The sequence below is a fragment of the Panthera leo genome, chromosome D2 (assembly GCF_018350215.1).
Source record: "Panthera leo isolate Ple1 chromosome D2, P.leo_Ple1_pat1.1, whole genome shotgun sequence".
In the NCBI taxonomy this organism is placed as follows: Eukaryota; Metazoa; Chordata; class Mammalia; order Carnivora; family Felidae; genus Panthera; species Panthera leo.
The window spans coordinates 28,992,527-29,020,314 of NC_056689.1; the positions used below are offsets into that span (position 1 = coordinate 28,992,527).

The following is a 27,788-nucleotide window of genomic DNA, read 5'->3' on the forward strand; positions in this document are numbered from 1 at the left end:
TACTGGTTTCATACTTTGGCAATTTAGAAAATTCATGTTTTAAACCCAAGTGAAAATACATATATTCTGAGGAAATGATCCTGCAGAGTAGTAACCGTTTTAGGTAGGAGGGAAGTGGTCATGATTAATTCTCTATAATATTCCTAGGATTAATTCCTATCTGTGTGAAAGATTCATAGACTTAAAGTGCATGGCTAAAAATACCTAAGAGGGGTCTCCCAAGTGGTGATGCTATTCAAAGATTACTTATACAAGGGTAACTTTACATATTCTTGGTATGCTACAAGCAGTATAAGGGGATTAGTGTTCACTGAATCTTTCATGCTTGACCTAGTTCATGTGTCATGGCAGGGCTGAGACCAGATCATCTGTTGCAGAAAGAATCCTGCCTTGGAGGTTCTCATTATATGGTGAAGAGTTCACTGTGTTTATAACTGCAGTAGTGGATCACTATGATGTAATGCTTCCTAAAAGTCACTAGAATGGAAATCTAATAAAGTTAATTACCCAAGTCCTATCAAAGGCAAAGTTTAGCTATTTTAGGTTTCTCCTTTAATGCTCAGAGGAGAACCAATAAGGAGCTTGTAATCCCTTACTATTAATAAACCTTTTTTCTGGGGACAGATTTTTCTTTTGAAAGAAGTATGAGCCCTCCCTGAAAAAACTAGCAGTGTTAGCAGGTATAGCGTATGGAAAGATCTGTAAGAACTTTTTTCTTTTTTTGGTAAAAAGAAAGGTAAAGGAGGATAAGTTTTAACTTCCTTTCAAAGGAAAAAATTGAGGTAAAATAAATAATACCTCTTTAAACCACTGTATCTGAGAAGTACTAATAAATACATTAATGATTAGAGGATGACCAAAAGGAAATTCTATAGGATAAAGTACTGGCCTTTTCTAATGCAAGATGGGCAAATGAAGTAGGGCAGAAAGGACAAAGTTAAGGTTGAAATCTTTGCAAGCTAAGGAAAAGTCTTGAGTTGGAATATTAATACTTGCAAAAAGTCCAATGTATTTCTGATCTTTCTCTGAGAACTGTGAAGCTTTAAAGTGCATTAAAACTACAGGCATCATCAAATGCCAATTTGACAATCTGGAGAATTAATCTGCACCCTTACAGAAGGCCTTTACAAAATAAGGCAAGTGTGTGTGTGTGTGTGTGTGTGTGTGAACTTTGTTATCTGGCCTTTTAAATGGCGTTAAAAGTTACATGATTTAAATGGCGTTAAAAGTTAATGAGGAATTAAGCTAAAGTTATTTTAAAGCATGCCCTGTTGAAAGTTCTTGAATAACAATGAGCTATTCTATAGCTTCTAATTCCCATGAATGTGTGGAAGATAAAACTGATAACCAATACCATCTGAAAGCTGCTTAAGAAGGACTGTCTAAACACAGCGTATGCAGGTTCATACATTAACCATCCATTGTAGGTACTTTCATACGTAAGGACTTAGTTCTGGAGTTTTATGGCAAGTTAGATGAGCATCTCTGGATCAGCAATGCGTGACAGGAATCACAAACCCGTACTGGCTTTGGTGAAGAAGGCAACGGCAGTTCATTGTCAGAGCAAGCATTACAGAAAATTTCCCCACAGTTTCTACAGTGGTGCTATTAAATGGAAAAAATCAAAGAATGAATAAAATTAGAAGACATGTTTGCACCAAAGCTTTTGGATTCACTTCCTATCTATCTCCCTTACCTTTCTCTTGGAGAGCGAGAATTCCTTTTCACAAAGTTTACAATGTGTTGCTTCTTTGTCTTTCAACCAAACCAGTCCCTAGTAGGAAGAAGTGTGCATATTAATGCTCAAAGTGTTAACAATAAAAATTACATGTGAAAACATTTTCAACCAAGAACCTCTTGTAGGAATATATAGAAATACTGAAATAGTTGGAGAGATAAACAAGTATGGGATTTGCTTCAAAATAATCTGGATAAGGAAGAAGGGGTAGGGGTTGAATATAAATAAAACAAGATTGGCAATATATTGTTAAATATTGAAACTGGGTTAACTTCTCTGTACAACTGTATGTGGACATTTCCATGATTTTTGTTTTTAAATCTATTGATGGGAGTTCACTTTAAGAAAGAAAAAACCGGGGCGCCTGGCTGGGTGGCTCAGTCAGTTAAGCATCTGACTTTGGCTCAGGTCATGATCTCACGGTTTGTGAGTTCGAGCCCCGTGTCGGGCTCTGTGCGGACAGCTCGGAGCCTGGAGCCTGCTTCAGATTCTTTGTCTCCCTTTCTCTCTCTGCCCCTCCCCAGCTTGCACTCTGTCTCTCCCTCTCTCAAAACTAACATGAAAAAAAAAAAAAAGAAAAAACCTTGGACATTATCTAGTCCAACAATAAGGATACATTTTCACTATGAAATGCATGAGTTTGGCATAATGTATACCATATACCACCGTAAGTCCTTAAATTTGAAGAGAATTTGGAAATCACGTTTGAAGTTGTCATTTTAGATACCACCTTACATTGTTTTATAGGACTTAATTTCCCTTAAGTTATATAACAAATTTAATAGCTACTGTGTAGATAAGTAGAATATGTATGTAAGTAGTCTTTAACCGGTGAGAGTTAACTTGACACCTGAAATTTCTAAATTGACCCATTCTTAACCCATCCAAGACCCTGGCTAAGAACATTTTTTCCCTACAAAAGCAACTTTGTTAGATGATGCCAGCTTTATAATGAGAAGATACTTGAGTGCTTCTGATTAATCTCACCACATGTTCCTTTTTAAAATAGCCCAGACTAAGGCACAATGCCAAAGAACCAAGCAGATCCTTGAACAAATTGGGGGTTAGAGGTGCCGATCCACCACAGAGGCAAAAAATCCACGTGTAACTGGAACCCCCCAAAGTTTAACTACATTTAAAAACCTGTTGACCAGAAGCATTACGAATTAACAGTTAATACATATTTTGCATATGTATTACATGTATATGTTATATATTCTTAAAGTAAGCTAGAGAAAAGAAAAAAACCTGGAGAGCTACTATCAAATACCAGATATCAAATACTATCAAATCAAATGACTTGGGGGCACCTGGGTGGTTCAGTCGGTTGAGCGTCCGACTTTGGCTCAGGTCATGATCTCACGGTCCGTGAGTTCTAGTCCGTGTTGACTACAGCTGACAGCTCAGAGCCTGGAGCCTGCTCTGGATGCTGTGTGTGTCTCTTTCTCTGCCCCTCCCCTACTTGTGCTTTGTCTCAAAAATAAATATTTAAAAATTTTTTTTAAATGATTTGAATTGTAGAATTTTTTTTTAAAGCAAGATGAGATAAGCATCCGACTTCAGCTCAGGTCATGATCTCGTGGTTCGTGGGTTTGAGCTCAGCATCAGGCTCTTTGCTGACAGCTTGGAGCCTAGAGCCTGCTTTGGATTCTGTGTCTCCCTCTCTCTCTCTGCCCCTTCCCCACTCATGCTCTCTCTCAAAAATAAAAAAGAAAACATTTAAAATAATAATCCAATGCAACTTGATGAATGCCATTAAAAAGGAAAGTGACTTCCCAAATGTCCAAAAGTCACCTAGTGGAAGCAGATTTGCTTCCTGCCCAGCTATACCTTAAGGGATGGCAAGCCTGATGTGAAGCAGGTTTCAAAGCAGCATCATTAGGTTCAGAATTAATCTTTCTGACATCAGAGCTTGGCCTTCCAATCTTATTTTAATCTGACTGAATTCACCCTGCCTGTCTCCCAAATAGAAAGGCTGTATGTGTACACTGCAGGGCAAGCCTTGTGCATCAGCTGGAAGGGACCTCAGAGATTAGCAACTCCATTCCCATTTTACAGATGTGAAAACTTGTCCAGAGAGCTGAAGTTGCCTCCTCAAGGAAACAGCAGTTTTCAAGCAGAGCCAAAACTAGAAGCTATCATTCTGTAAACATGGCCATTATTCTCTGTCCAATTCCAAAATGTCAGCTGCCCAACTTACACCCCCAAGACAGGATATTAGAGGATCCTTCTCTGGAGAAACTCAATTGCCCCAGAGAAAAGTCCTATAGATATTAACATAATTTGGAGAGGATGGCCAACAGTTTGTGAGTTAACAGATTTCTCAATGGTGAGGCTTACCGGTCTGTAACAACCCACTCTCATCCGCCCGGCCAACACACACAGGACTTCCAAGATTTTTTGTGCCTTTATTGAGATGGGAGGATATTCCAACATTTAAGGAATGACAGGCAGGACGTACTTCAGCCAAAGAAACAAACCCAAGAAGGGAATTCCGAAGACAGAATGGCAGTAGCAAAAGAAAACTTTAAAGAAACTATAATGAATATCATCAGAGATAAAATGCAGATTGCTAATTTTAAAAGGAAAAATGAGTAAATAAGGCCTGCTGAATATTAAAAATATGGTAGCAGGGATAAAAATTCTCAGAGAAGTCTGCACCAGAATCTAACCAAGCCTTTTAGGTTTAACTTCCAGTTTACAGCAATAAGAGGACAGAGGAACAAGTTTGCTACTATGAAATGGCAGATAATATCCAGAATGTAAGAAACTGGAGGACAGCCCTCCCAGACCCAATCAACAGGTCAATAGCAAGGACAAGAAAAATTAAGTCACATATAAATAAATCCATTTTCATATGTATACAAAAACAAAAATCTAGATATTTTATAAAGATAGACAAGAATGATAAAACTATAAAGAAAAACAACAGTGGTTAACACAAAATAGAGAATTGCTACTGTAAAGAGGAGAATGTAATCTCCCTATAAACTAAGTCACAGAGTATACCATCGTTTTTAAGTTGTATGAATACAGTTATATACACGGTATGTGTCATAATGAAAAAAATTTTACAGAGTTTAAATAATGACAGTTGGGCAGACACCCATACTCGTCCAAAAAAATGTGAGAGCAAAATAAAAGGCATCTATGCAGATGCACAAATTCTTAAAACATTGACCTTCATTCAACATTTTCCAGGAAGCTATCAAAGAATGCATTGTCCCAAACAAGGGAGTAAACCAAGAAAGAAGTTAAGGGGTTCAGGTAACAGGAGCTCTAACATTCAAGAAGGGTGAAGGGAATTCTGAGAATGGAAGAAAAGGAAAATGTCAAGACAGGGCTAACCAGACCAGACTGGAGCAGGAGAGCAAAGAACTCCAGGAGGGAGGACTCCAAGGAAAAAAAAAATTAAATAATTACCTGATTCATTTTACCATGTGGAAAACTTTTATCAAGCATATTATAGAGGTGTTTAAAGGTATGAGCAAACTCTGATGTTCAAATACAACAAAACTTTTAAGGCAATTATTAACTCCAGAGGAAAAAAGTAGTTCAAGAAAGAAAATATAGTCACAATATATACCACATGGCCCAACAAAGAATATTTCAATAGCCATAATAAAGCATATCCAGTAAATGAATTCCACAGAAACTTTTACTTCATTATATTGGGAGGACGATGAAGAGCAAACAGACCAAGGTGAGAGTGAGCAAATGCTCCTCATCTACCATGTTAACCAGGCAATAGACAGGTCTAAAATAGGGGCGCCTGGGTGTCTCAGTTGGTTAAGCACCTGACTCTTGGTTTCTGCTCAGGTCATGATCTCATGGTTCGTTTTCAAGCCCCGCTTTGGGCTCTGTGCTGACAGCGTGGAGCCTGCTGGGGATATTCTCTTTGTCTGTCTGTCTCTCTCTCAAAGAAATAAATAATAATATATATCTAAAATAGGTCTTAAATAAATGAGTGAATTATATTGCATATTATTTAGAAATAGGGGGATAAGTGCCAGAAGAAATAACCAAGAGAATTCAGAGTAGCTCCCTTCAGGTGGCAGGAGCTAGAGTAGATAAGGGATAAGGGGGTGAAGAACAAGAGACTGCTACTATTTTTTTTTTTTTAAGTCCTCCTAGCACTAATTTACCTTTTAAATAATTTACATGTAACATTTTCATGTTTTTTGATAAAAAACAAAATGGAGGCACATGGCTGGCTCAGTCAGAGGAGCGTGCAACTCTTGACCTTGTGGTTGTGACTTCAGGCCCCACACTGGGTGTAGGGATTACTTAATTTTTTTTAAGTGTATTATTTTGTTTTGAGAGAGAGAACAAGAGAAAGCATGCACAGGGGAGGGACAGAGGGAGAGAGAGAATCCCAAGCAGGCTCCACGTTGTCAGCACAGAGCCCAACATGGGATTCAAACTCACAAACCATGACATCATGACCTGAGCTGAAATCACAAGTCAAACAATCAACTGAGCCACCCAAGGGCTCCTAAAATAAATAACTTTTTAAAAACGGGAAGCTATGAGGCTCCTGGGTGGCTCAGTTGGTTAAGCATCCGACTTCGGCTCAGGTCACGATCTCGCGGTTTGTGGGTTCAAGCCCTGTGTCGGGCTCTGTGCTGACAGCTCAGAGCCTGGGGCCTGCTTCAGATTCTGTGTCTCCCCTCTCTCTGCCCCTCCCCTGCTCAGGCTCGTCTCTCTCTGTCTCTGTCTCTCAATAGTAAATAAACATTAAAAAAAACAATAATTAAAAAAATGGGAAGCTATGTGGTAGGAGGCAATCTCACTGAAGTACTCACAGAGAGACCATTTTTCTCCTGTGTTGTAGAAGGGATTCCTGTATCCAGACACATTCAGAATCATATACTGATAGACTGTACTAATCACTTTTCACACATATTAACCTCAATATTCAAAGCAAAGCCGTGCAAAATCATAAGGCCATTTCACCAGCCATTTCAGAAGAGAAAACAGACTCCATAAAGGTATGACTTGTTGAAGGTCAAAACCCGATAAGTAACAGACCAGGATAGGAACTCGAGCTCAAAGTCAAAGACTGTTTCACTTTGTCATGCCGTGCTTTGTAGGAGAGTAGATAAAATTATTTCCAAGGTCATTTCCAACATGATTATTAATTCTAGAGGAATAATAGGGAGGAGCTGGATCCCCATCGTCCCAGCTCCCTGTTTAGTGCTTCTGCCTCTATACATCGCGGGACTCGATTACAATACCTTAGATTCATACAGGACTTTTTTTACCTTCTGTTGGAGACTGTCACATATATCTATACTTCCCTACTTGAGGAAGACACTTCCTACTCACCTGCAGTGCTTTGTTGGCTTCTTTTATATCTTCTATTTTAAGTTTTGATCTAAAAAGATTATAAAATAGATCCATATTTCAGTAAATACATTAAATATAGAACATCCAGCAATTCATTATTAAGGTATTGGGTTTTCAAAGAATACAAAGTTGTACATACATGATTCTAATCATCTTTGACTAGAATTATATTTTGTTTTCCTGTGTTTTCTAAATTTCCTAAAGCAAAAATGTCCTTTTTAAATTTAAAAATTGCTTTAACAGAAGAATATTGGCATTTTCATGTGGTTATGACAATATTAATAAAAGCTATCATTTATTGTAGGCTTATGTGTGCCCGACACCTTGCTATAAATTTCACATGCATATACTCATTTAATCTTAAAAAACAAAACAAAACCCTATTTTAAAGATCAATTAAAAACAACAACAACAATAAAGATCAATAAGGTGAAGCCTAATGAGGTTTCACCCCCGTAAGAGGTCACAGAGGTAGTAACTGCGCAAGGCAGGATTCAAACCCTGGTCTCCATAAAGCTGGAGCCCACATGCTAACCATTACGCACACTGTTTCTCTACCAGGTGCAAAAGAATGATAAGAATAGAAATATTAAGGAAAATAGAGCTGTGCTACTTTTCACCTTTTGAAAACACATGTTAATGAACATGCAGATTACAAACAGCAGTAATTATCTGTGATCCCACCACCAAGAGACAATAATCTACATGTTGAGGAGATGAGTATGTACATATTTTAAATGGAACCATCAGTTATATAATTTTCCATAAACAGCTCTTTTCAGGTAATAATATATCCTGAAAGGCTGAGAGCTGACTGTTATTAAGTATCTGCCACATCATTATCTTAAGTGGTTACGTCGTAAACAATGAAAAATATAAAGTAGTTTATATAATTATCTACTGTTGAACTTTCAACTTGTTTCAAATTCTTTGCCACAAAAATTGTTCATTAAAATTGGAATGACCAAAATATTTTATTATTTTTCTCAGGATAACTTATAAATGAAATTACTGAATCAAAAGGTCCATGAACTAACATCTCTGCTCCTGAGGTAGAACATTAGGAACTTGCTTCATACTACAAATGCTTTGTTCAACACATAAAAACAAAAATGTTTTTTACCCAGTTCACACTTTTACAATGGGAATAATCAATGTAAAATTACACAGCTTAAAAGTACAAACACAATACTAAAATTTTCTTGGCTGAGTTCACATCTACAAAATGTGCCTGAACAAAATTAATGCTGATGGGAATCATGGCCAAAACAGCAACTGTGCTACACAGAAAAATTGAATATGGAATGAAAGCAGCTTAATGGCATTCACTGCATAAATCGTTATGAATGCCTTCGTTCACAGATATGGACTATATAGAGAGAGAGACACCGTAAAGATTGTCCCCCTCTGATACGAACTGCCAAAGTATCCCGAAGAAAGGAGTATCAGTTACAGTTCCAATAAAAGCAATGTACAAGAACATGTCCTCTTTGTCCTGGACAGGGAGGAAACAGATGTCTATATTATACATTTTAATTAGCTTTCATTTAGGAACAAGAATTTAAAGTGTGTGAAATATATTTGACCATGGCATGAAGACAGCACAGAGAAGGGCCAAAATCAGATAGGAGACTGTAACAAATGTGACACAATCGATTATGACACGATTACGATACTAGAGGAAAACATCCATAAATTCCACAAGCCTCTGATAATCCAAAAACCTCTGCTTGTGAGGAAAGAAAACAAATCTGTAAGTTTGTTTACGTGGAAAGAATATCATTTACAGAATACTACATTTGGAAGAGTCCTGGAAATTTTCTTTTCTTAAACTAAAAATTCTTGTTGTTGGAATGTAGGCCTTGGTGAGGTTAAAGGGAAAGTTAGCTATCACCCTTCATGTATTTTAAAAAAAAATTTTTTTAATGTTTATTTTTGAGAGAGACAGAGACAGAATGCGAGTGGGTTGGGGCAGAGAGAGAGGAAGGCACAGAATCTGAGGCAGGCTCCAGGCTCCGAGCTGTCAGCACAGAGCCTGATGCGTGGCTTGAACTCACAAGCTGTGAGATCATGACCTGAGCTGAAGTCAGACGCTCAACCAAGCCACTCAGGTGACCCTTCATTTATTTTAAACTCAGCCATTATAACACAGATATATTAGTTTACATTCTCTTCCTTGTATACTCCACCCTGACATTTCATGCTCCACGTTTTCTTCAAATATGAAGTTTATCTTCATTTTGTTCAACCCTCAAATTAGTCTCTCTACAACTATAATTCACTCAGGACATTTAAAACCTTTCAAAATCTATCAAAAATTATTTTAAAGAATCCTTCAATAAGAAGCCAATAGGAGTAAATATTTCATTAGTGAAAGTATTTTTCTAGTTAAAATTAATCATTTACATTTAAAATCATAGGTTCAGAAAGTGAGCACTAGAGAGTAATTTTCCCATCCAACCTCATCTGACAAGAAAATGATACTCCAGTTGTGATAAGCAAAGGCACTGTGCTAGCTGCTTTCACATATTTATTCTCAGTTAATTAGAAAAAGAACCCTTTGGGGATTTTACAGCTCTCCAATTTACAAATGTAGAAGTGGGCTTAAAGGGGTTAAATAACCCTAAATCACAAAGCTGGTAAATGGTAGATGAATACTAATGAATACTAATTTTTAAGTTTAATCATAATTAGAAAATGATTGAATGTTAAGTTTAAAAACTATTCTTTCCAGGGGCGCCTGGGTAGCTCAGTCAGTTAAGCATCCAACTCTTGGTTTTGCCTTAGGTCATGATCTCATGGGTTCATGAGTTCGAACCCCATGTCAGGCTCTGCGATGGCAGCATGGATCCTGCTTGGGAGAAATTCTCTCTCTTTCTCTCTCTCTCTCTCTCTCTCTGCCCCTCCCCCACTCATGTTGTCTCTCAAATAAACTTAAAATAAATAAAAACTATTCTTCCTGAAATATAACTTTTACCTTTTAACAAAATTAAATTTGGTTCCTATTATTCCAAATGACCTTTCTCCTCCCACTCCCCATTTTAAATAATACTCAAATGGTCTATATATAGCCTAAAGGCTTCTGGTGAAATAGAAGCAAAGATTATAAAGTACTGTTCCAACCTCAGTCCCTCCCTCATCAACAAATTTTGTAACAAATACTCATCACCCTGTGTACCAGGGAGGAATCGGTTTTTACTTAATTTCAATCTGATAGCTTCTAATCACAGGAGTAGGAGGATGAAGAGAACAGGCATTTCACAGATAAACTGGTACAGGGAAACTTACAGGGGCCACTGCACCTCATCCAGCCCCGATAAATTATTCTCGCCACTCAGAGGACAACAGTTGAGAAAGATAAAATAAGTTCTGACTCAAAATGGACCCTACCCATGTCTTATGGACTATGGTCCCAGAAACAGTAGAGGAAAACTAATAAATCTGCGCCACAAAAATCTGAAGATTAATGAGAAAAAAATGTATCATAAATGAAGTAAAAGGACAAAAGACAAACTGGTAAAAAAAAAAAAAAGATGTACACCGTGTACAACTTTTAAAATCCCATAAGAAAAAAATGAGCAAGTCAACCAAAAAATATGCAAAAGATATGAATAGGCAATAAACTATAAATACAAATGCAATACAAATGCATACAGATACTCAGGGGCACCTGGCTGCTTCAGTCGGTGGAGCATATGACTCTTGATCTCAGGGTCATGGGTTCAAGCCCCATATTGGCAATAGAGATTACTTAAAAAATAAATAAATATAGATGCTCAACCTTGCTTATGGTTAAAGAAACACAAATTAAAACAAGAATTTCAACTGTCAGAGCGGCAAAAACAGGCATTCTCTCCTACTACTGGATGGAGGATGTTTTGTTATGACCAGAATTTTTTAAAGCACATTCTTTCTGGGGCAGCAATCACCTCTAGGAAATTACTCTTCAGATATCCTCATTAAAGTATATCGGGGTGCCTGGGTGACTCTGTCAGTTGAACGTCTGACTTCGGCTCAGGTCATGATCTCACAGTTTGTGACTTCAAGCCCCGCTTTAGACTCTGTGTCTCCCTCTCTCTCTGCCCCTAACCCACTCGCATTCTGTCTCTGTCTCTCTCAAAAATAAATAAACATTAAAAAAATTTTTTTAAGTATATCAAGATATCAACATGCACATACAAGGATGTTCACAGCAGTATCATTTATAAAAGAAAAAAATTAGAAACAGTTTCAACTATAGCACATCCATCCTATGGAATATCAGTATGTACTGATACAGAAAAACGTCTAATATATTCCTAAAAAGACAAAAAAAAAAAAAAACCCACAAACTTCAGAAGAACATGCATACAGTAGTTTACACAGGGGTTAGACATGCAGTCCGTACATGCAAAAAAACCTAGTCAAAATAACTCTTGAAAATTCCTTAAATAGCCCATAAAGTTCAGTATAGATTGTTGAGTATATCCAACTTTGAGCAGTAATATTCATGCAAAATAAAATTTGAGAAACAATGAACCAGTCTAAAGGAAAAAGGGGGGAAAAAAGTGAATTCAGGGGCGCCTGGCTGGCTCAGTCAGTAGAGCACACAACTGTTGATCTCAGGGTTATAGGTTCAAACCCCACATTGAGTGTAGAGATTACTTAAAAATAAAATCTTCAAAAGAAAAAAAGTGATGAATTCAGCTATCTGAACATTCAAATGATCATGAGTTTACAACTCCACAGTCTTTAGCACTGCATGGGAGATGGGTGAAAAGTTATTCCCATTTTACTATTCTAATCTGTTTCGGGGTTTTTTTGGTTTTTTGGTTTTTTTTTTTGAGAGAGAGAGTGTGTGCGCACAGGTGAGCAAGGGGCAGAAAGAGAGCGAGAGAGGGAGGGGAGAGAGGGAGGGGAGAGAGGAAGGGGAGAGAGAGAGAGGGGAGAGGGGGAGGGAGGGAGGGGGAGGGAGAGGGAGAGGGAGAGAGAGAGAGAGAGCGCGCGAGCAGGGCTCACACAAAGCGGGACTCGTGCTTACAAACCAGCAGATCATGACCTGAGCTGAAGTCCAATGCTTAACCACCCAGGCACCCCTATTCTAATCTGTTTTAACATTAAGCCTTTATGATCTTAATAAAAGTATTTTTTGTTGTGGGGATTGTACATTGCTGAGTACTTGGCACTTGGAATAGTGCCTGGCACATAATACAAGCTTAATATTTGTCGAACGAATATATGGGAAATAAAGTAATAAACACTTAGCATAGGGTCCGAGTCAAAGTGCTCACTAGGTGGATGCCAGATTAGAATTGAAATCTTGCTTATCAGAGTCACAATGCAAATTGTTCTTTGAATTGACAGAAACAAAAATAGCTTTATCCTTGTTTTGTTTTTTTTTAAGCCAACTCTACCCTCCAACGTGGGTTCAAACCCATGACCCTGAGATCAAGAGCCTCGTGCTCTAACAACTGAACCAGCCAGGTGCCCCAACAGCTTTATCTTTTTGAAAACTGGTATTTCCTTTAGTGGTTTTAGTGAACTACTCTTTCCTGTGGCAACCGGAAACTGGTTTCAAGACTTCTTAAAGAAATCTCATCTTTAGCAATGAAGTCTCCATTCTAGTTATGATTTCTATTGAGTTTAATTTTTACAAATGATATATAGGTACATATATGTAACTAACCACATCCACATAAAGGCCGAGATGCTCAGGTACAGTTTTGTTCTAAGGTGTACTAACTTCCTAACCATATAAAACATCAAAGGGATTTACATAGGTGACAAGATTATGGGCACTGTAGCTTTCTTACTCTTACTCTTCGGTGTTAAAAAAGGTGACACTTTTTTTTTTTTTTTTTTACATGGCAGTGATACATTTAATACTAAATTAAACCTTCTAGAGCTTATCTCAGATACTTGGCAGTATGTTCTATCAGGGCACAAAGATGAAGCTGCTAACCCAAAACACAGACTACACGGAACAACGAGGAAGGTGTGAGAAAGAACAACATTTCTCCTTCTTGTCTTTCTAGGAACCCAGTAACACTTCACTGCAACAGAACCAACCTTGCCGTATGAAGTTAAGCCCCAAATCTAGCATAAAACACTCTCCACTCCTCACAATGTTAACTCCTTCTCAAAACAGTCTGAAGAAGATCTCTCCAGATAGTTTGGAAATTTGGTTTCTGTTTTTCTGGGAAAAATATATTAAATGGACTTCTGAATTCTCTAATTTGAAGAAATTAGAGTCTTAACTTTTATCTACAGGAAATGTTTAGAGCTAAATTTACTAAACTGAACACAACTTTTAACAAAATCCTTCCAATCCACAGTCTTGCATGTTTATCCTTAAGGTTTTTGTTTGGTTTTGATTTTCCTTAATAGTTCATATCTTTCTTTTCTACATTTAAACTTTTCTTCCTATTTGGTTTGGCACACTCATTCATACCTTTATACAAGTCAATGATTACAGAGGTGAAGAAAAAAAGGAGAAATTACTCGCTAAGTTTGCTGCCAAGTTCTTGAAGAGCTTGCTCCTGTTCGTGATGTACTTTTTTCAACTGCTGATTTTCATCCTGGATGTTAAGGAACTCCTTCAAAACAATAAAAAGACAGAAAATGCAATTTAAAGGAAATAAACAAGAAACTCCAAATTGTATACATACCAATAATTAGGAACACATATCCTTTAGTTTTTTATAAAAAATAGAACTCTATGTCCAAGTTCTTTCATCGCTGCTCCATCAAATATCACCTATTTCACATTCATTTAATCTCCTTACTGGTTTTGTGTTTTTTAAGTAAACTCTCCAACCAACGTGGGGCTCGAACTCACAACTCCAAGATCAAGAGTTGCATATATTACCAACCGAGTCAGCCAAGAGCCACTTCTTATTGGTATTTTTAAAAATGACTAGTGGGCGCCTGGGTGGCGCAGTCGGTTAAGCGTCCGACTTCAGCCAGGTCACGATCTCGCGGTCCGTGAGTTCGAGCCCCGCGTCAGGCTCTGGGCTGATGGCTCGGAGCCTGGAGCCTGTTTCCGATTCTGTGTCTCCCTCTCTCTCTGCCCCTTCCCCGTTCATGCTCTGTCTCTCTCTGTCCCAAAAATAAATAAAAAACGTTGGAAAAAAAAAAAAAAATTAAATAAAAAAAAAAAAAAAGAGAAGCAGCTGGCCCAGCTCACGTGGTTAGGAAGCGACAGGGTCAGGCCAGAGCCACAAGAGGGCGCGCTCCTCATTTAAAAAAAAAAAAAAAATGACTAGTATATTCTGTCTCTTTGGTATAAATATAAATTATGATTTCTCCTTTTAAGTAACTTAGTTTTCAAAGATATAATTTTTAAAAGTTTTACCACCATTTACTTTTTTAAGACTAATGATTTGCTGGGTCTCATTTCTAAGATGAGATAAGGCATCTTTCTCCTTTTGAAGATCTTCCTGCAAAGTCTGCCTCCATTCCTTCTCAATCTTCAGATCAGTTTCCAGTTGCACCCTTGAATGACAAATACACAGAAGCTTAGTGCTATTTATCACACGAGAGTTGTTTGTACTCTTTAGTAACAGCATCTTTTTGGTTGATTGTTTTCACTTTTGTGCATTTCTTCAGGTATTTTCTTTCATAAATATTTTTTGGTAAATAAGTTCAGCAGCACAGGGTTTTTTGATCCCAAGGTATCAACTTATTTGCCAACCACAAAACCTCCTTGCTAAATAATAATTTATGTCATTTTTCAATTCTGTAAACATAAGTACTGTAAGAACACAGAAAATGCCTGGAAGGGCATATCACACGATTAAAACTAGTTACATCTGGGGAATGGAATCAAGGAGAAAAATGTGAGGTTTTAATTATTTACATTTCTGTGCCATGGGAAAATTTTACAACAAACTATATTTCTGATATAAGAAGTACAGCCACCACTAAAGCAATTTAACATCAGTCACAGAAAAATCAACCCTCATACAAAGTGTTACTTTACCGACTACTGCTGAAAGCTGACCAATTACAAGACAAATCTAAGACCAAGGAGACACTGAGGGGAAATCCATACTGCCTGGAAATGCCAATTCACATCTGAAACACCACCTAATCATTCTAATAGGTACTAACTGGCAAAACAAAAGTAGTCAAACTCCTACATTTTAGGATACCGAAAAGAAATCATTTTGAAAATTATTGCTCATAAGTAGGTATTACAGATGAGGCATATGCTGATAATGCTACAGTTTCTAATACTTTAAATTTTAATTCCAACGTATCATAATATTGACACTATCACAATATTACATCATTTTAATATTCTTGTGTTAATATTTTGATTACTTTTGTTTCTTCATAAAGTTAGCATTTCCATCTACAGCCACATTATTTCTCATTGAAGTAAATTTCAGATTTTATAATTCAGGATGAAGAGAAGAGATACCTCTAAATGGAATTTACAAATTGTTTATAAATACTATTTCACTATACATTCGAAAAGAATACAGGGACGCCTGGATGGCTCAGTCAGTTAAGCGTCCGACTCTTGATTTCAGCTCAGGTCATGATCTCACGGTTCATGAGTTCAAGCCCTGCATCAGGCTCCGCACTGGCAATGTGTAGTCTGCTTGGGATTCTCTCTCTCTCTCTCTCTCTCTCTCTCTCTCTCTCTCTGCTCTCCCCACTCTCTCTCAAAAATAGATAAATCAATTAAAAGGGAAAAAAATACAGAAACAGGTTTATGTTACTAAAAGTGAAGTAGCTAAACTACAGAGTGGCCTCATCATCCAGAATCAGAAAAAGACTGAGAGAAAAAGCAAGGGAAAAAAATTTTAAGTTATTATAAATATATTGTCAAAACACATGTTGACCACCAAAGTTGGAAACCATAAAGGAAGAAAAAAGGAAAAATACAACTACATGAATATTTTAAATATCTAAATGAAAAAACCACTATGAACAAAGTTTAAAAACAGTAAACTTAGAAAACATTTCACTGTCTGTGAAATACCCAGAGTAAATACATAGGTTTTTTTTTTTTAATGTTTTTTAAGGTTTATTTACTTCTGAGAGAGGGAGACAGACAGACAGACAGAGACAGAGTGTGAGCAGGTGATGGGCAGAGAGAAGGAGACACAGAATCCAAAGCAGTCTTGCAGCACAAAGCCTGACACGAGGCTCGAACTCACAAACCACGAGATCGTGACCTGAGCCGAAGTCAGACACTTAACTGACTGAGCCACCCAGGGGCCCCAATACATTAAGGGCTCTTACAAATAAATATTAATAAGCTGAACACCCCAAGGGAAAAAAGTAGATGATAGGAGCTGGTAACTAACAAAATAAAGATATATAAAAGGATCTCACCAATAATCAAAGATTTGTAAATTCAGAGAATTAAGCACAATTTTTCAGGCTAAAGGATTCCTTCAGGTTAACTGATATGACGGTATAGGCCTACGTTAATTGATATGATACAATGTCCATGACATAGTAAATGCAATAAACAAAATACTAAGGAGCATGTAGCATGATCCTGTCTAAAAAACATAAAAAACATCTATGCATACCAGAAAAAAGGATACTCACCAAATGTTAAAAAAGTTTGCTCTAATTTTTATTTTCTTCACATTTTTCTATATTTTCTTACATTTAACCAACAGCATGTAATATTTTCATAGTCAGAAATCAATAAAGTTACTTCTCCAAAATGGGAATTTGTTTTTCTTGGACACAGTCCCAGCTGCCCATTTCTACAGAAACCATTTCAATTTTTTAAGCCATCAGGGACAATCAAATTGTTCACACTCTACCAAATTGCTCACATGTTCATACTCTACCAAAATGTCACATGTTCACATGTTCATACTCTACCAAAATGTCACCAACTGAGAGACAAACTTACTTTCATGGCTTCAGCAGAAACAAACATCTCTCTACAGTTGTACCCAAGACTTATTGAATAGGTTAGCCCTATAGGGAAGGGCCAGGTCCCTACAGTGTTAATTGGATCATCCTTTGGTCAAGGAATAGCTGCATCAATGCAGATAAATATCAGATTTGTCTAAGTGATTCAGTAACACAGAGTACCAGGGTTTTAAAACTGTATTCTAGTGACTGGCAAAAGTGTTCCAGTCTTGCTTTTCATGTTTTTCATTTGGTAGGGCACAGGCTTAAACAACAAAACATTTCACATCATTAAAAAACCTGATGACTTAGGGGCTCCTGGGTGGCTAAGTCAGTTGAGCATCCGACTTCAGCTCAGGTCATGATCTCACAGTCCATGGGTTTGAGCTGGCGTTGGGCTCTGTGCTAACAGCTCAGAGCTTGGAGCCTGCTTCGGATTCTGTGTCTCTCTGCCCCTCCCCTGCTTGAGCTCTGAGCTCTGTCTCTCTCTCTCTCTCTCTCAAAAGTAAATAAACATTAAAAAAAAAAAAAAAAGACAGAAAGAAACCTGATGAATTAAATGCTTCTTGTGATTTTTGTTGCCAAGGGAGCCCTGAAAATGCTAGCTATCCTTTTATGGAAGTATTAAAATTAAGAGAAAATGTTTGTTTACTGAGTGTTTTTGTTTTGGGGGATGGGTTTTAGTTTCATAATGTACAAATGATGCAAGTTTTCAACTAAGGTGATACTCCTTGGCCTAAAGCCTTATTCTACAGAATAAGAAAAATGTTATTTTTGTAGTAGGTTAAAAGGAACTTTAAAAAAATGATTACAAAAAAAACGCCCCAAGAAAAGCCTCCTCTCTCTTGCTAAAGAGCCGGGAAGAGGTAGCCTAGCATGATAGAAACCTTTGTGACAATACATACCCTGTTCTGGGGGCGGGGGGTGGAGCAGGTGGAAGGTGGAGAAAACAATAGGCCCCCAACCACTGTCAGCAAAAGCTAAGTGGGGAGCCTGGACTTTCACTACCACTCAACAGTAATGAGATGTCTACCACCCTTATATTAGTGGAGACTATATGGGGAACCTGGACTTTTATTCCTACATCAGTAACAAGGCATTTCTCACTTTCGCCAGAGGGTAAGTGAAAGCCAAGTGAAAAACCTAAATTTCAACCCCTGCCCAGTGTAATGAGATACCTCTAACTCTCCCCCTCCAGGATGGTACCAGCAGAGACCAAGAGGAAAGCCTGGACTTCCACTCCTACTTGATGGTAACAAGACACAACTCCTCTCCTCCACTGTGTCAGTGGAGAGTAAGTGGAAAGCATAGATTTCAATCCTTGCCCCATAGTTAGGCACCCTTCTCTATCCCATCCAGAATGGTCCTAGGCTTCTGCTATACTCACTTGGTATAAAGAGTCAGTGTCTATATTTCTCCCTGCTGGTGTGGTTTCAGTGGAGAACTGCTCAAATGTAAAATTAAATTAGATGCAGTCTCATAATTCTCAAGACATCCAGAATGCAATTGAAAAAAATTTGTCATAACAAGACCCAAGAAAAATCCCAACTTGGATGAGAGAAAACAGATGCCACCATGTCAGATAATTCTAGACAAGAATTTCAAAGCATTCATCATAAAAATGCTCCTATGACCAATTAAAAACATACCTGAAACAAAACAGGAAGCTTTAGCAAAAAAAGAGAGAAAGAAGGAAGAAAATACACTCAAATGAAAATCTTAGAACTGAAAACTACAATAACCACCCTAAATGGGCTCAGTAGAATGAAGATGATGATAAAAGAATGGATTTCAAAACACTACCGTAGAGGGGTGCCCAGCCAGCTCGGTCAGTAGAACAAGCAATTCTTGATCTCAGGGTTGTGAGTTCAAGCCCCATGTTGAGCATGGAGTCTACTTAAAAATGAGAAACAAAACACAACACTACAATAGAAATTACCCAATTTGAACAAGAAAGAAAAAATAGACTAGAAACTTACAGGACTATAAAAAAAAAAAATTCTAACATTCAATGTTATCAGAATTCCAGAGAAGAGAAAGCAGGTGGACTGGAAAATGTATGTAGGAAAAAAGATGCCTAAAAATTTCCAAATTTGTCAAAGATAAACCTAAAGATTCAAGAAGCTGACCAATCGCTTCTTGTCCTTTTAGCTAAGATAAAGTGTAGTATCAAGAAGATGACCATGGGGAGCCTGGGTGGTCAATCGGTTGAGTGTCAGACTTCGGCTCAGGTCCTGATCTCGCAGTTCACGAGTTCAAGCCTCACCTTGGGCTCTGTGCTGACAGCTCAGAGCCTGCAGCCTGCTTTGGATTCTGTGTCTCCCCCTCTCTCTGTCCCTCCGCTGCTCATTCTCTGCCTCTGTCTCAAAAATAAACACACACACACACACACACACAGAAGATGACCAAAGCCCAAAAAGGATAAATCCAAAAGAAAATAATCTTGGGAAAAGGAACAAGGATTCAAATGACAGTGTTTTCCATCAGAAACTATGAAGACCAAAGAAAATATTCAACCCTTTTTAAGTGCTGAAAGAAAAGAACTGTCAATTTGGAATTCTAAGGATATTCTGAAAATATCCTTCAGAAATGAAGCTGACGGACTTCAAGCTGTATTATAAAGCTGTAATCATCAAGACAGTATGGTATGCGCACAAAAACAGACACTCAGATAAATGGAACAGAATAGAGAACCAAAATGGTTCCAAAAATGGACCCACAAACGTATGGCCAACTAATCTTTGACAAAGCAGGAAAGAATCCAATGGAATAAAGACAGTCTCTTCAGCAAATGGTGCTGGGAAAACTGGACAGCGACATGTAGAAAAATGAGCCTGGACCACTTTCTTACACCATACACAAAAATAAACTCAAAATGGATGAAAGACCTCAATGTAAGACAGAAAGCCATAAAAATTCTCCAGGAGAAAGCAGGCAAAAACGTCTTTGACCTTGGCTGCAGCAACTTCTTACTCAACACATCTCCAGAGGCAGGGAAACAAAAGCAAAAATGAACTATTGGGACCTCATCAAAATAAAAAGCTTCTGCACACCAAAGGAAACAAACAGTAAAACTAAAAGGCAACTGACAGAATGGGAGAAGATATTTACAAATGACATATCAGACAAAGAGTTAGTATCCAAAATCTATAAAGAACTTCTCAAACTCAACACCCAAAAAGCAAATAATCCAGTGAAGAAATGGGCGAAAGAAATGAATACACACTTCTCCAAAGAAGACATCCAGATGACCAATCGACACATAAAACAATGCTCAACATCACTCATCCTCAGGGAAATACAAATGAAAACCACAATGAGATACCATCTCACACCTGTCACAATGGCTAACATTAACAACTCAAGCAACAACAGATGTTGGTGAGGATGCAGAGAAAGAGGATCTCTTTTGCACTGCTGGTGGGAATGCAAACTAGTGCAGCCACTCTGGAAGACAGTATGGAGGTTCCTCAAAAAATTAAAAATAGAACTACCCTATGGCCCAGCAATTGTACTACTAGGTATTTATCCAAGGGATACACGTGTCCTGTTTGGAAGGGACATATGCACCCCAATGTTTGTAGCAGCACTATCAACAATAGCCAAAGTATAGAAAGAGCCCAAATGCCCATCGATGGATGAATGGATAAAGAAGGTGTGGTATATATACACATTATGGAGTATTACTCGCCAATCAAAAAGAATGAAATCTTGCCAAACACAGATACATGGATGGAACTAGAGGGTATTATGCTAAGTGAAATTAGCCGGAGAAAGACAAACATCATATGACTTCACTCATATTATGACTTTAAGATACAAAATAGATGAACATAAGGGAAGCGAGGCAAAAATAATATAAAAACAGGGAGGGGGACAAAAACATAAGAGAGTCCTAAATATGGAGAACAAACAGAGTTACTAGAGGAGTCATGGGAGGGGGGATGGGCTAAATGGGTAAGGGGCATTAAGGAATCTACCCCTGAAATCATTGTTGCACTATATGCTAACTTGAATGTAAATTAAAAAAAGAAATTAAAAAAAAAAAAAAAGAAATGAAGGTGAAATCAAGACTGCAGATGGGAGGAAACAAAACAACTAAGAGAATTTGCTGCCAATAGACCTATCCTAAAAAGAATGGCAAAAGAAGTTCTCCAGACACAAAGAAGAAAACTTAAAATATCAAGAGTAAAGAAGAAATAATAAAGAGTGTTCTGAATTATGTTTCAGGGTTGAAGCACAAACTATAATATTGTCTGATGTAGGGGCACCTGGCTAGCTCCGCTGTAGAGCATGCAACTCTTGATCTCAGAGTTGTGACTTCAAACCCCACGCTGGGCTTAGAGTTTACTTAAAAAAATTAATAAAAACTTTCTAATACTGTCTGATGTGGTTCTCAATATTATGCAGGGAAAATATTTAAGCAATTTATGTTATGAAAGGGAGTGGATAGGGGCACCTGGGTGGCTCAGTCAGTTGAGCGTCCAATTTTGTCTCAGGTCACGATCTCACGGTTCATGGGTTTGAGCCCCACATTCGTCTCTGTGCTGACAGCTCAGAGCCTAGGGCCTCTCTCAGATTCTGTGTCTCCCTCTCTCACTGCTCTCTCTCTCTCAAAAAAAAAATTTATAAAGGGGAGTGAATAAAAAGATCCAAGTGGAGGTAAGACTTCCACACTTCATTCAAAGTAGTAAAACACCAGTGGACTGTGAAAAGCTGCAAACATACAAGAAAGTAGAGCAATCACTAGAATATCTATACAAAGGAATACACTTAAAAACACTAGAGATAAATAGGAATTCTAAGTTATATTCAACCCATGAGAAGGCAGGAAAAATGAAATAAAGGAATGAGAAAAAAAACAATAAAATAGTAGACTTAAGCTCTCATATCAACAATTACACTAAATGTAAATGGACTAAATACATCGTTAAAACAGATTGTTAGGGGGCACCTGGGTGGCTCAGTCAGCTAAGCACCCAACTCTTGACTTTGGCTCAGGTCATAATCTCAGTTTATGGGATCAAGCCCTGTGTCTGGCTCTGCACTGATACTGTGGAACCTGCTTGGGATTATCTCTCTGCCCCTCTCTGCTTGTACATGTGCATACTCTCTCTCTCTCTCAAAAATAAACTTAAAAAAAAAAAAAGATTGTCAGAACAGATAAAAAACGTGAACAATGAGAAACTTACTTCAAATATACTGATAATAATAAATATTAGACCAAAAGTTTAAAGACTGAAAAATGCAAACATTAATTTTTTGTTTACTACATGACAACATTAATCAAAAGAAAGCAGCTATGGCTCTATTAATATCCTGTAAAGAAAATTATCAGAGACAAGGAGGCATATCACAAAATGATAAAAAGATTAATTCGCCAAAAAGACACAGCAATCCTAAATGTGTTGGCACCAAACAGAATCAGAATACAAGAAGCAAAACTGATAGAACTAAAAGTAGAAATACACAAATCTACAATTATAGATGGGATATTCAAGAAATGCCCTCTCGATAACTGACAGAACTATTAGAAAATGAGCAAGACTAGAGGAAGAACTTATCACTTCAATCACTGAATCTTGCAGCTTAGCAAGTTACACATCATAAATGGCATGTAGTCTTAATGATCTATTAAATATGATACATAACTATTTCCTATTGTTGTTAATTTTTCCCCACATACTTACTGGGGAATAAATACTGATGTTTATAAAGTAAAAACTAAAATACCCCTGTTAATCTGCCATCACTCCCCTGAGTGAATCTGAATTCTTTGAACCTGAATCTGAATTCTTTGAACTTTTTTTTTTTTTTTTTAACATTTATTTATTTTTGAGACAGAGAGAGACAGAGCATGAACAGGGGAGGGGCAGAGAGAAAGGCAGACACAGAATCTGAAACAGGCTCCAGGCTCTGAGCTGTCAGCACAGAGCCCGACGCGGGGCTCGAACTCACGGACCGTGAGATCGTGACCTGAGCCGAAGTCGGCCGCTTAACCGACTGAGCCACCCAGGTGCCCCTGAACTCTTTTCTATGTATATGTAAATATACACATGTACATGGTTTTAATTTTATAAAAAATGGGATATTTCACATACTATCTGCAACTTGTTTTTTTCTTCAGTCCAATGACATATACTGACATCCTTCCTAGTTGGTGATATACAGATCTATCATATGAAGTACTAATAAAAATATTCTCATAAAACATCATGTTCTATGATAATATAAGTTCCTTTGAGTTATAAAGGCCTATTACACTCATATCTGGAAACATAGGTTTTATCATAATTATGTTTTCTAACTTTTTTTCCCAAGGAGAACTCCACAATCTAGCTGTAATCATTAACTAAACGAAAATATAGGTATCCTATCTTGATGTGCAAAAAAGGGGCAGTGGAAATTATGTTAATACAAGTATTTGTTTCCAAGAGTGAAATACTCACAGCTGTTTCTCCTTTTGGGAGATTTGTTTCTGCAGACTGTCGGATTTACTCTGACACTCTTGTAGATATTTCTTGTCTTCATCTTCGGCTTCCATTTGCGCCTTCTCTGCTTGCTGCAATCTGGTGTAATTCAAATCAACTTTGGGTAAAACTGAGGCTAGAACTAGGGTGTAAAAGGGTGAAGAAGACAAATAAAAGAAAAATGGGGAAATAGAAACATTTCTAAATGAAAACAAAGTTTGGGGGGAAACTCACAAACTCAAACGTGAAAGAGCCACACAATGTCTAGAAATTGTTTTGTGATTTTTTTTCAACATAACATATAATATGCCCAGAATACTATCTTCAAATTTGTTTTATTTCTTGTTCATAATTAACAATGCAAAGCAATACAGCCTTTACCACTTATGTAGAGCATTATGAATCAACTTTGAAAGTATAATAGGTGCATTACTGCCTTTTTACAAAACCATGTAAAGCACAGTATTTATGTCTACACTAGGTGAAGAAGCCACATTTGTTATTTACTATGCTAGGATGTGTATGCCAGGAATCAAGTGTGCTACAAGGCCAAGAGCAAAGACCTGCAATTACTTCAAATAACAGCCAAGTCCTCCCTGTAAGATCTTTATTCATTTACTAAATTATGCCAAAAGCTCTGTGTGTGTATGCACATGTGCGTGATAAGATTCAAAGGAATATGGTATTAGTTGGCAACATTCTCTAGAGATCATTTTTGTTCATCACTGACATTTAAAAATTAGCTAAAAATGTGACTTTCATTTGCTGTTTTTATTTTAAGTCATTGCTTCTCACTGTGCTTAGCTCCACTCCCTGCCTCCCATCTAGGATTTCTTAGATTTAACTTTGATATTTTTATAAGAAAACATTTCCCACATATTCAAGAGACATTAACTCCTTGTAGGGGATCACAGGTAAAATTTCTATTCGACTAGCCAAAAAATTGCCTCTTTTCTTCCTAAAACCATACCAATGGGGCAACCCTGACACATTTTAGAAGTATAATGCCACTTCTAAGCAAATGAGAGTAACATTCAAGTTATCTCTAAATCTAAATTTAAAACATTAAGGTGAGGGGATAGGGCACATTTCTCTAAGATTACAGAAACCAAAATAAAACTCAGAGTGAGGTAGGGCTTGAAGTTGTGCTATCATCGAAGAGGGCTAAGGGAACTGGAAAACTGAGCTGCTAAAGCACAAGAGAATGGCCAATCTGGGTTGTAAACTATTTTAAAACATATTTAAAAATCAGTAAAGAAGCCATTAGGCCAAGAGGGAAAAAATTTGTGCCAACACATTGTGAAACCAAAGGTTAACTTATTTTGAAACAATGTTTATATTTTCCATCAAAAAGTAGCTAAAAAGATAAAACTGCACTTGAAAATCCTGACCTCCAAAAGGTCAATACTCAAATCAGCCTTTGTGCACAAGGTTTGAGGAATGTGTTTTTGGAAATCCAAGTGCACCCACTCTGCTTTATGGCAGTGTATTACCATAGCAGCTGATCAAGAAGTGTATAGGGTTCCTAATACCCTTTTCAAATACTTAATAGCATAAATTATTTTCTATTTAATATATTATAAAATTGTTGATTCTCTTTTAGTCTGTTTAAATACAAGTGGTTTTCAGAAAGATATATCTTTGACCAGCTTGTACTGGTCTTGAGTGTCACTGCTGGCATATTTCACCAATGACATTGCAATTGTCCTAGTTTGAGTTAACAAATCATTGTCACTTCATAATGGAATGGACAGAAATCAAAGACAGAAAAAGGTAATAAAGATGTCCAAAATGTAAAAATGGGGATAAAGAAAACAAAAAAGAAAAAAGAAGAAAGAGGATGTCAATAAAAGAATATTCATGTCAATAAAGCATTAATAGTTATGTTTTTCATAAGTAGATTCAAAGAAAGCAATGATAAGACATATGTTGACACCAACATGACAGATCAATGGAAATACATTACATTTTCCAACAATAAAAGTGAAAAATGCCAATATAAAACAATTCAATTTAAATAAAATTATTTCTTGGTTTCAGTTGAGGGTCCTAGCTCAAAGAAACACACTAAACTGCAAACTCAAGGCCTAATTTCAGATAGAGATGGTGAATGACAAAAGATATGACAATCAATATGCATGGAAATCAATCAGGGATAATTCCACCATAGATTTTGTTCGTTTTTCACTTTTTTTAAGTTTTTGCTTGTGTATTTGTTTTATGTAATAAATTGAACCACATGAAATTGTCAATATCAGACCTTTTTATGAAAATCCACAAAATGGTAAATTCAAATGAATCAGCCTAATATAAAGCAACTTGATTCCATGCAACAACCAAAACAAAAAAGGCAAAATCCTACTGCGGGGGGTGAGGGGGAAGGTCCTAAACTAAATTTTCCTAATGGTTTTTGTGGCAGGTGTCAGAGTTGAATAAAGAAAAGGGAGAAAAAAAGGAAAAAAAGAAACTAAGACTGGAGGTTCTGTACCTTTGTTCCAGCTGCCTCATAGCTACAGTAATTTTATTGGTTTTTTCTTCTAGTCGGGCAATTATTTCATTTTTTTCTTTCAAGCCATCTTCAGAACTCTATTTAGAAAAAAGAAAAACTATAGTGGCTTTGATTTTCAAACCTGAATACTTTTAAGTTTTGTATACCATTTCACTACGGAATTTTTACTTTGAAATGAACAGTTATTCTGTAGATCAAAATACTCCTATGATATAAAGTAAAGCAGTAGACTACTAGTCTGCAATTAAAATGTAATAAACACACACACACACACACACACACACACACACACACACACACTTTGCCTTCAGCGTTTTTTTGGGAAAACAACAAAATAAACTCTTGTAAACTATGTAAAATAGTTTCAATGTAAAGTATTTCAAATTAAATATAAAGAGCTTTTGGCACCAAACTACTTAAACAGTGATGTCCCTTTATGAGAGAATTTGTAACTATTGTAGGAAAGCATTTCAATTAAAATTAAATCTTTCTTGGGGCCCTTGGCTGGCTCAGTCAGTAGACCATGTGACTCTGACCTTGGGGTTGTAGGTATGAGCCCCATATCAGGTGTAGGGATTACTTAAAAAAATAAAATCTTTTAAAAAAATCTAAATCTTGCTCAGGACTATACTGTATAAAGAATTCACAAAAATGTCCTGCATATTTAGGGTGAATTTTCCCAAAAGATTTAATCTTCATACTTAACCTTTCAGCATTTAAAAGGAAATCAGGTAGGTGATTTTTTTGTTCTTTGATACCTTACTTAAGAAATAGTCTGCTCTATTTCTTAAGCTTCCATTTAGAAAAAAGTCACTGGTTTTGATTACCAATATGGCACAGTTAAAATGACTCATCCCTTTAAAAACCAGATGCTTCATACAAATAGTCATTTTCAATTTCCATTCAACTCAAGAAATTCCAAGAATTTAAGAATGATCCTTACCTGCAACTTTTGATACATCTCTATGTTAATTGCTTTAACTTCCTCTAGTTGTTGCCGAAGGCCTATCAGAGTATCTTGTTTCTCATGGATATCTTTCTCCAACAACTTCATGGCAAGTTCAATCTCATGTTTCATACTAACTTGTACTGCTAGCTCATTCTCCACATCCTGCAATTTCAATATACATTCAACTCACACACCACTTCAGGATGTCAAAAATCAGATACACAACAGTTAATAAGAACACAAAAGATTTTCTATTCAATATGCACAGTACTCTTCTGAAGTATAAGCCCCACTAAAGGGAATCAACCAGGTCCTATAACAACATAAAATTCCAAATATTTTCAACTGCATATTTTGCTAAAATGAAAGTATTTTCTAGATTCTATTATCATTATTCTACTAGTTCAAGAATTAAGTATTTTATGCCTCATTAATTCAGTATTAATTTTCCTTAATCAAAGAAAAAAAGCAGTCAGTACAAGTGAAGGCCAAAGATAACTCAAAAATCCCACCTCACAGTTTTAATTTCTTCTCTTCAAGAATTTTATATCAGAATGAAAAGAAGTTTCCTAATATAAATAAATAGCATAACAGATATATAGCAAAAGGGATAGAAAGGCTGGCCATACGCTCTTCTTGACCTGGGTGGTGATTACATAGGTATTAATGTTATTACCCATTAAGGTGTACATTTGTATTTTTCTATATATACTAGAACAATTTAAAAGGTTAAAAAATAAGTTAATTTTTTAAAAGTAACCTCTATGCCAAACATGGGGCTTGAACTCATGACCCCAAGATCAAGAGTCGCACATTCTACCGAATGAGCCAGCCAGGTGCTCCCAAAATAAGTTAATTTTAAACACGATTTTACTGGGGTGCCTGGGTGGCTCAGTCCATTAAGCT

General features: G+C 36.9%; 1 protein-coding gene across 1 annotated transcript in view; it reads right to left on the reverse strand.

Moving 5' to 3' along the window:
* Positions 1-1,396: 1,396 nt before the first annotated feature.
* RUFY2 (RUN and FYVE domain containing 2) overlaps positions 1,397-27,788 on the reverse strand; it is a 46,975-nt gene continuing 20,583 nt past the window's right edge. Inside the window, 8 exon segments of the mRNA XM_042907603.1 lie at positions 1,397-1,605; positions 1,697-1,774; positions 7,067-7,115; positions 13,568-13,662; positions 14,431-14,560; positions 23,404-23,523; positions 25,913-26,010; positions 26,877-27,044. Coding sequence (XP_042763537.1) covers positions 1,462-1,605; positions 1,697-1,774; positions 7,067-7,115; positions 13,568-13,662; positions 14,431-14,560; positions 23,404-23,523; positions 25,913-26,010; positions 26,877-27,044 — 882 coding nt within the window. The 3' untranslated portion in view covers positions 1,397-1,461.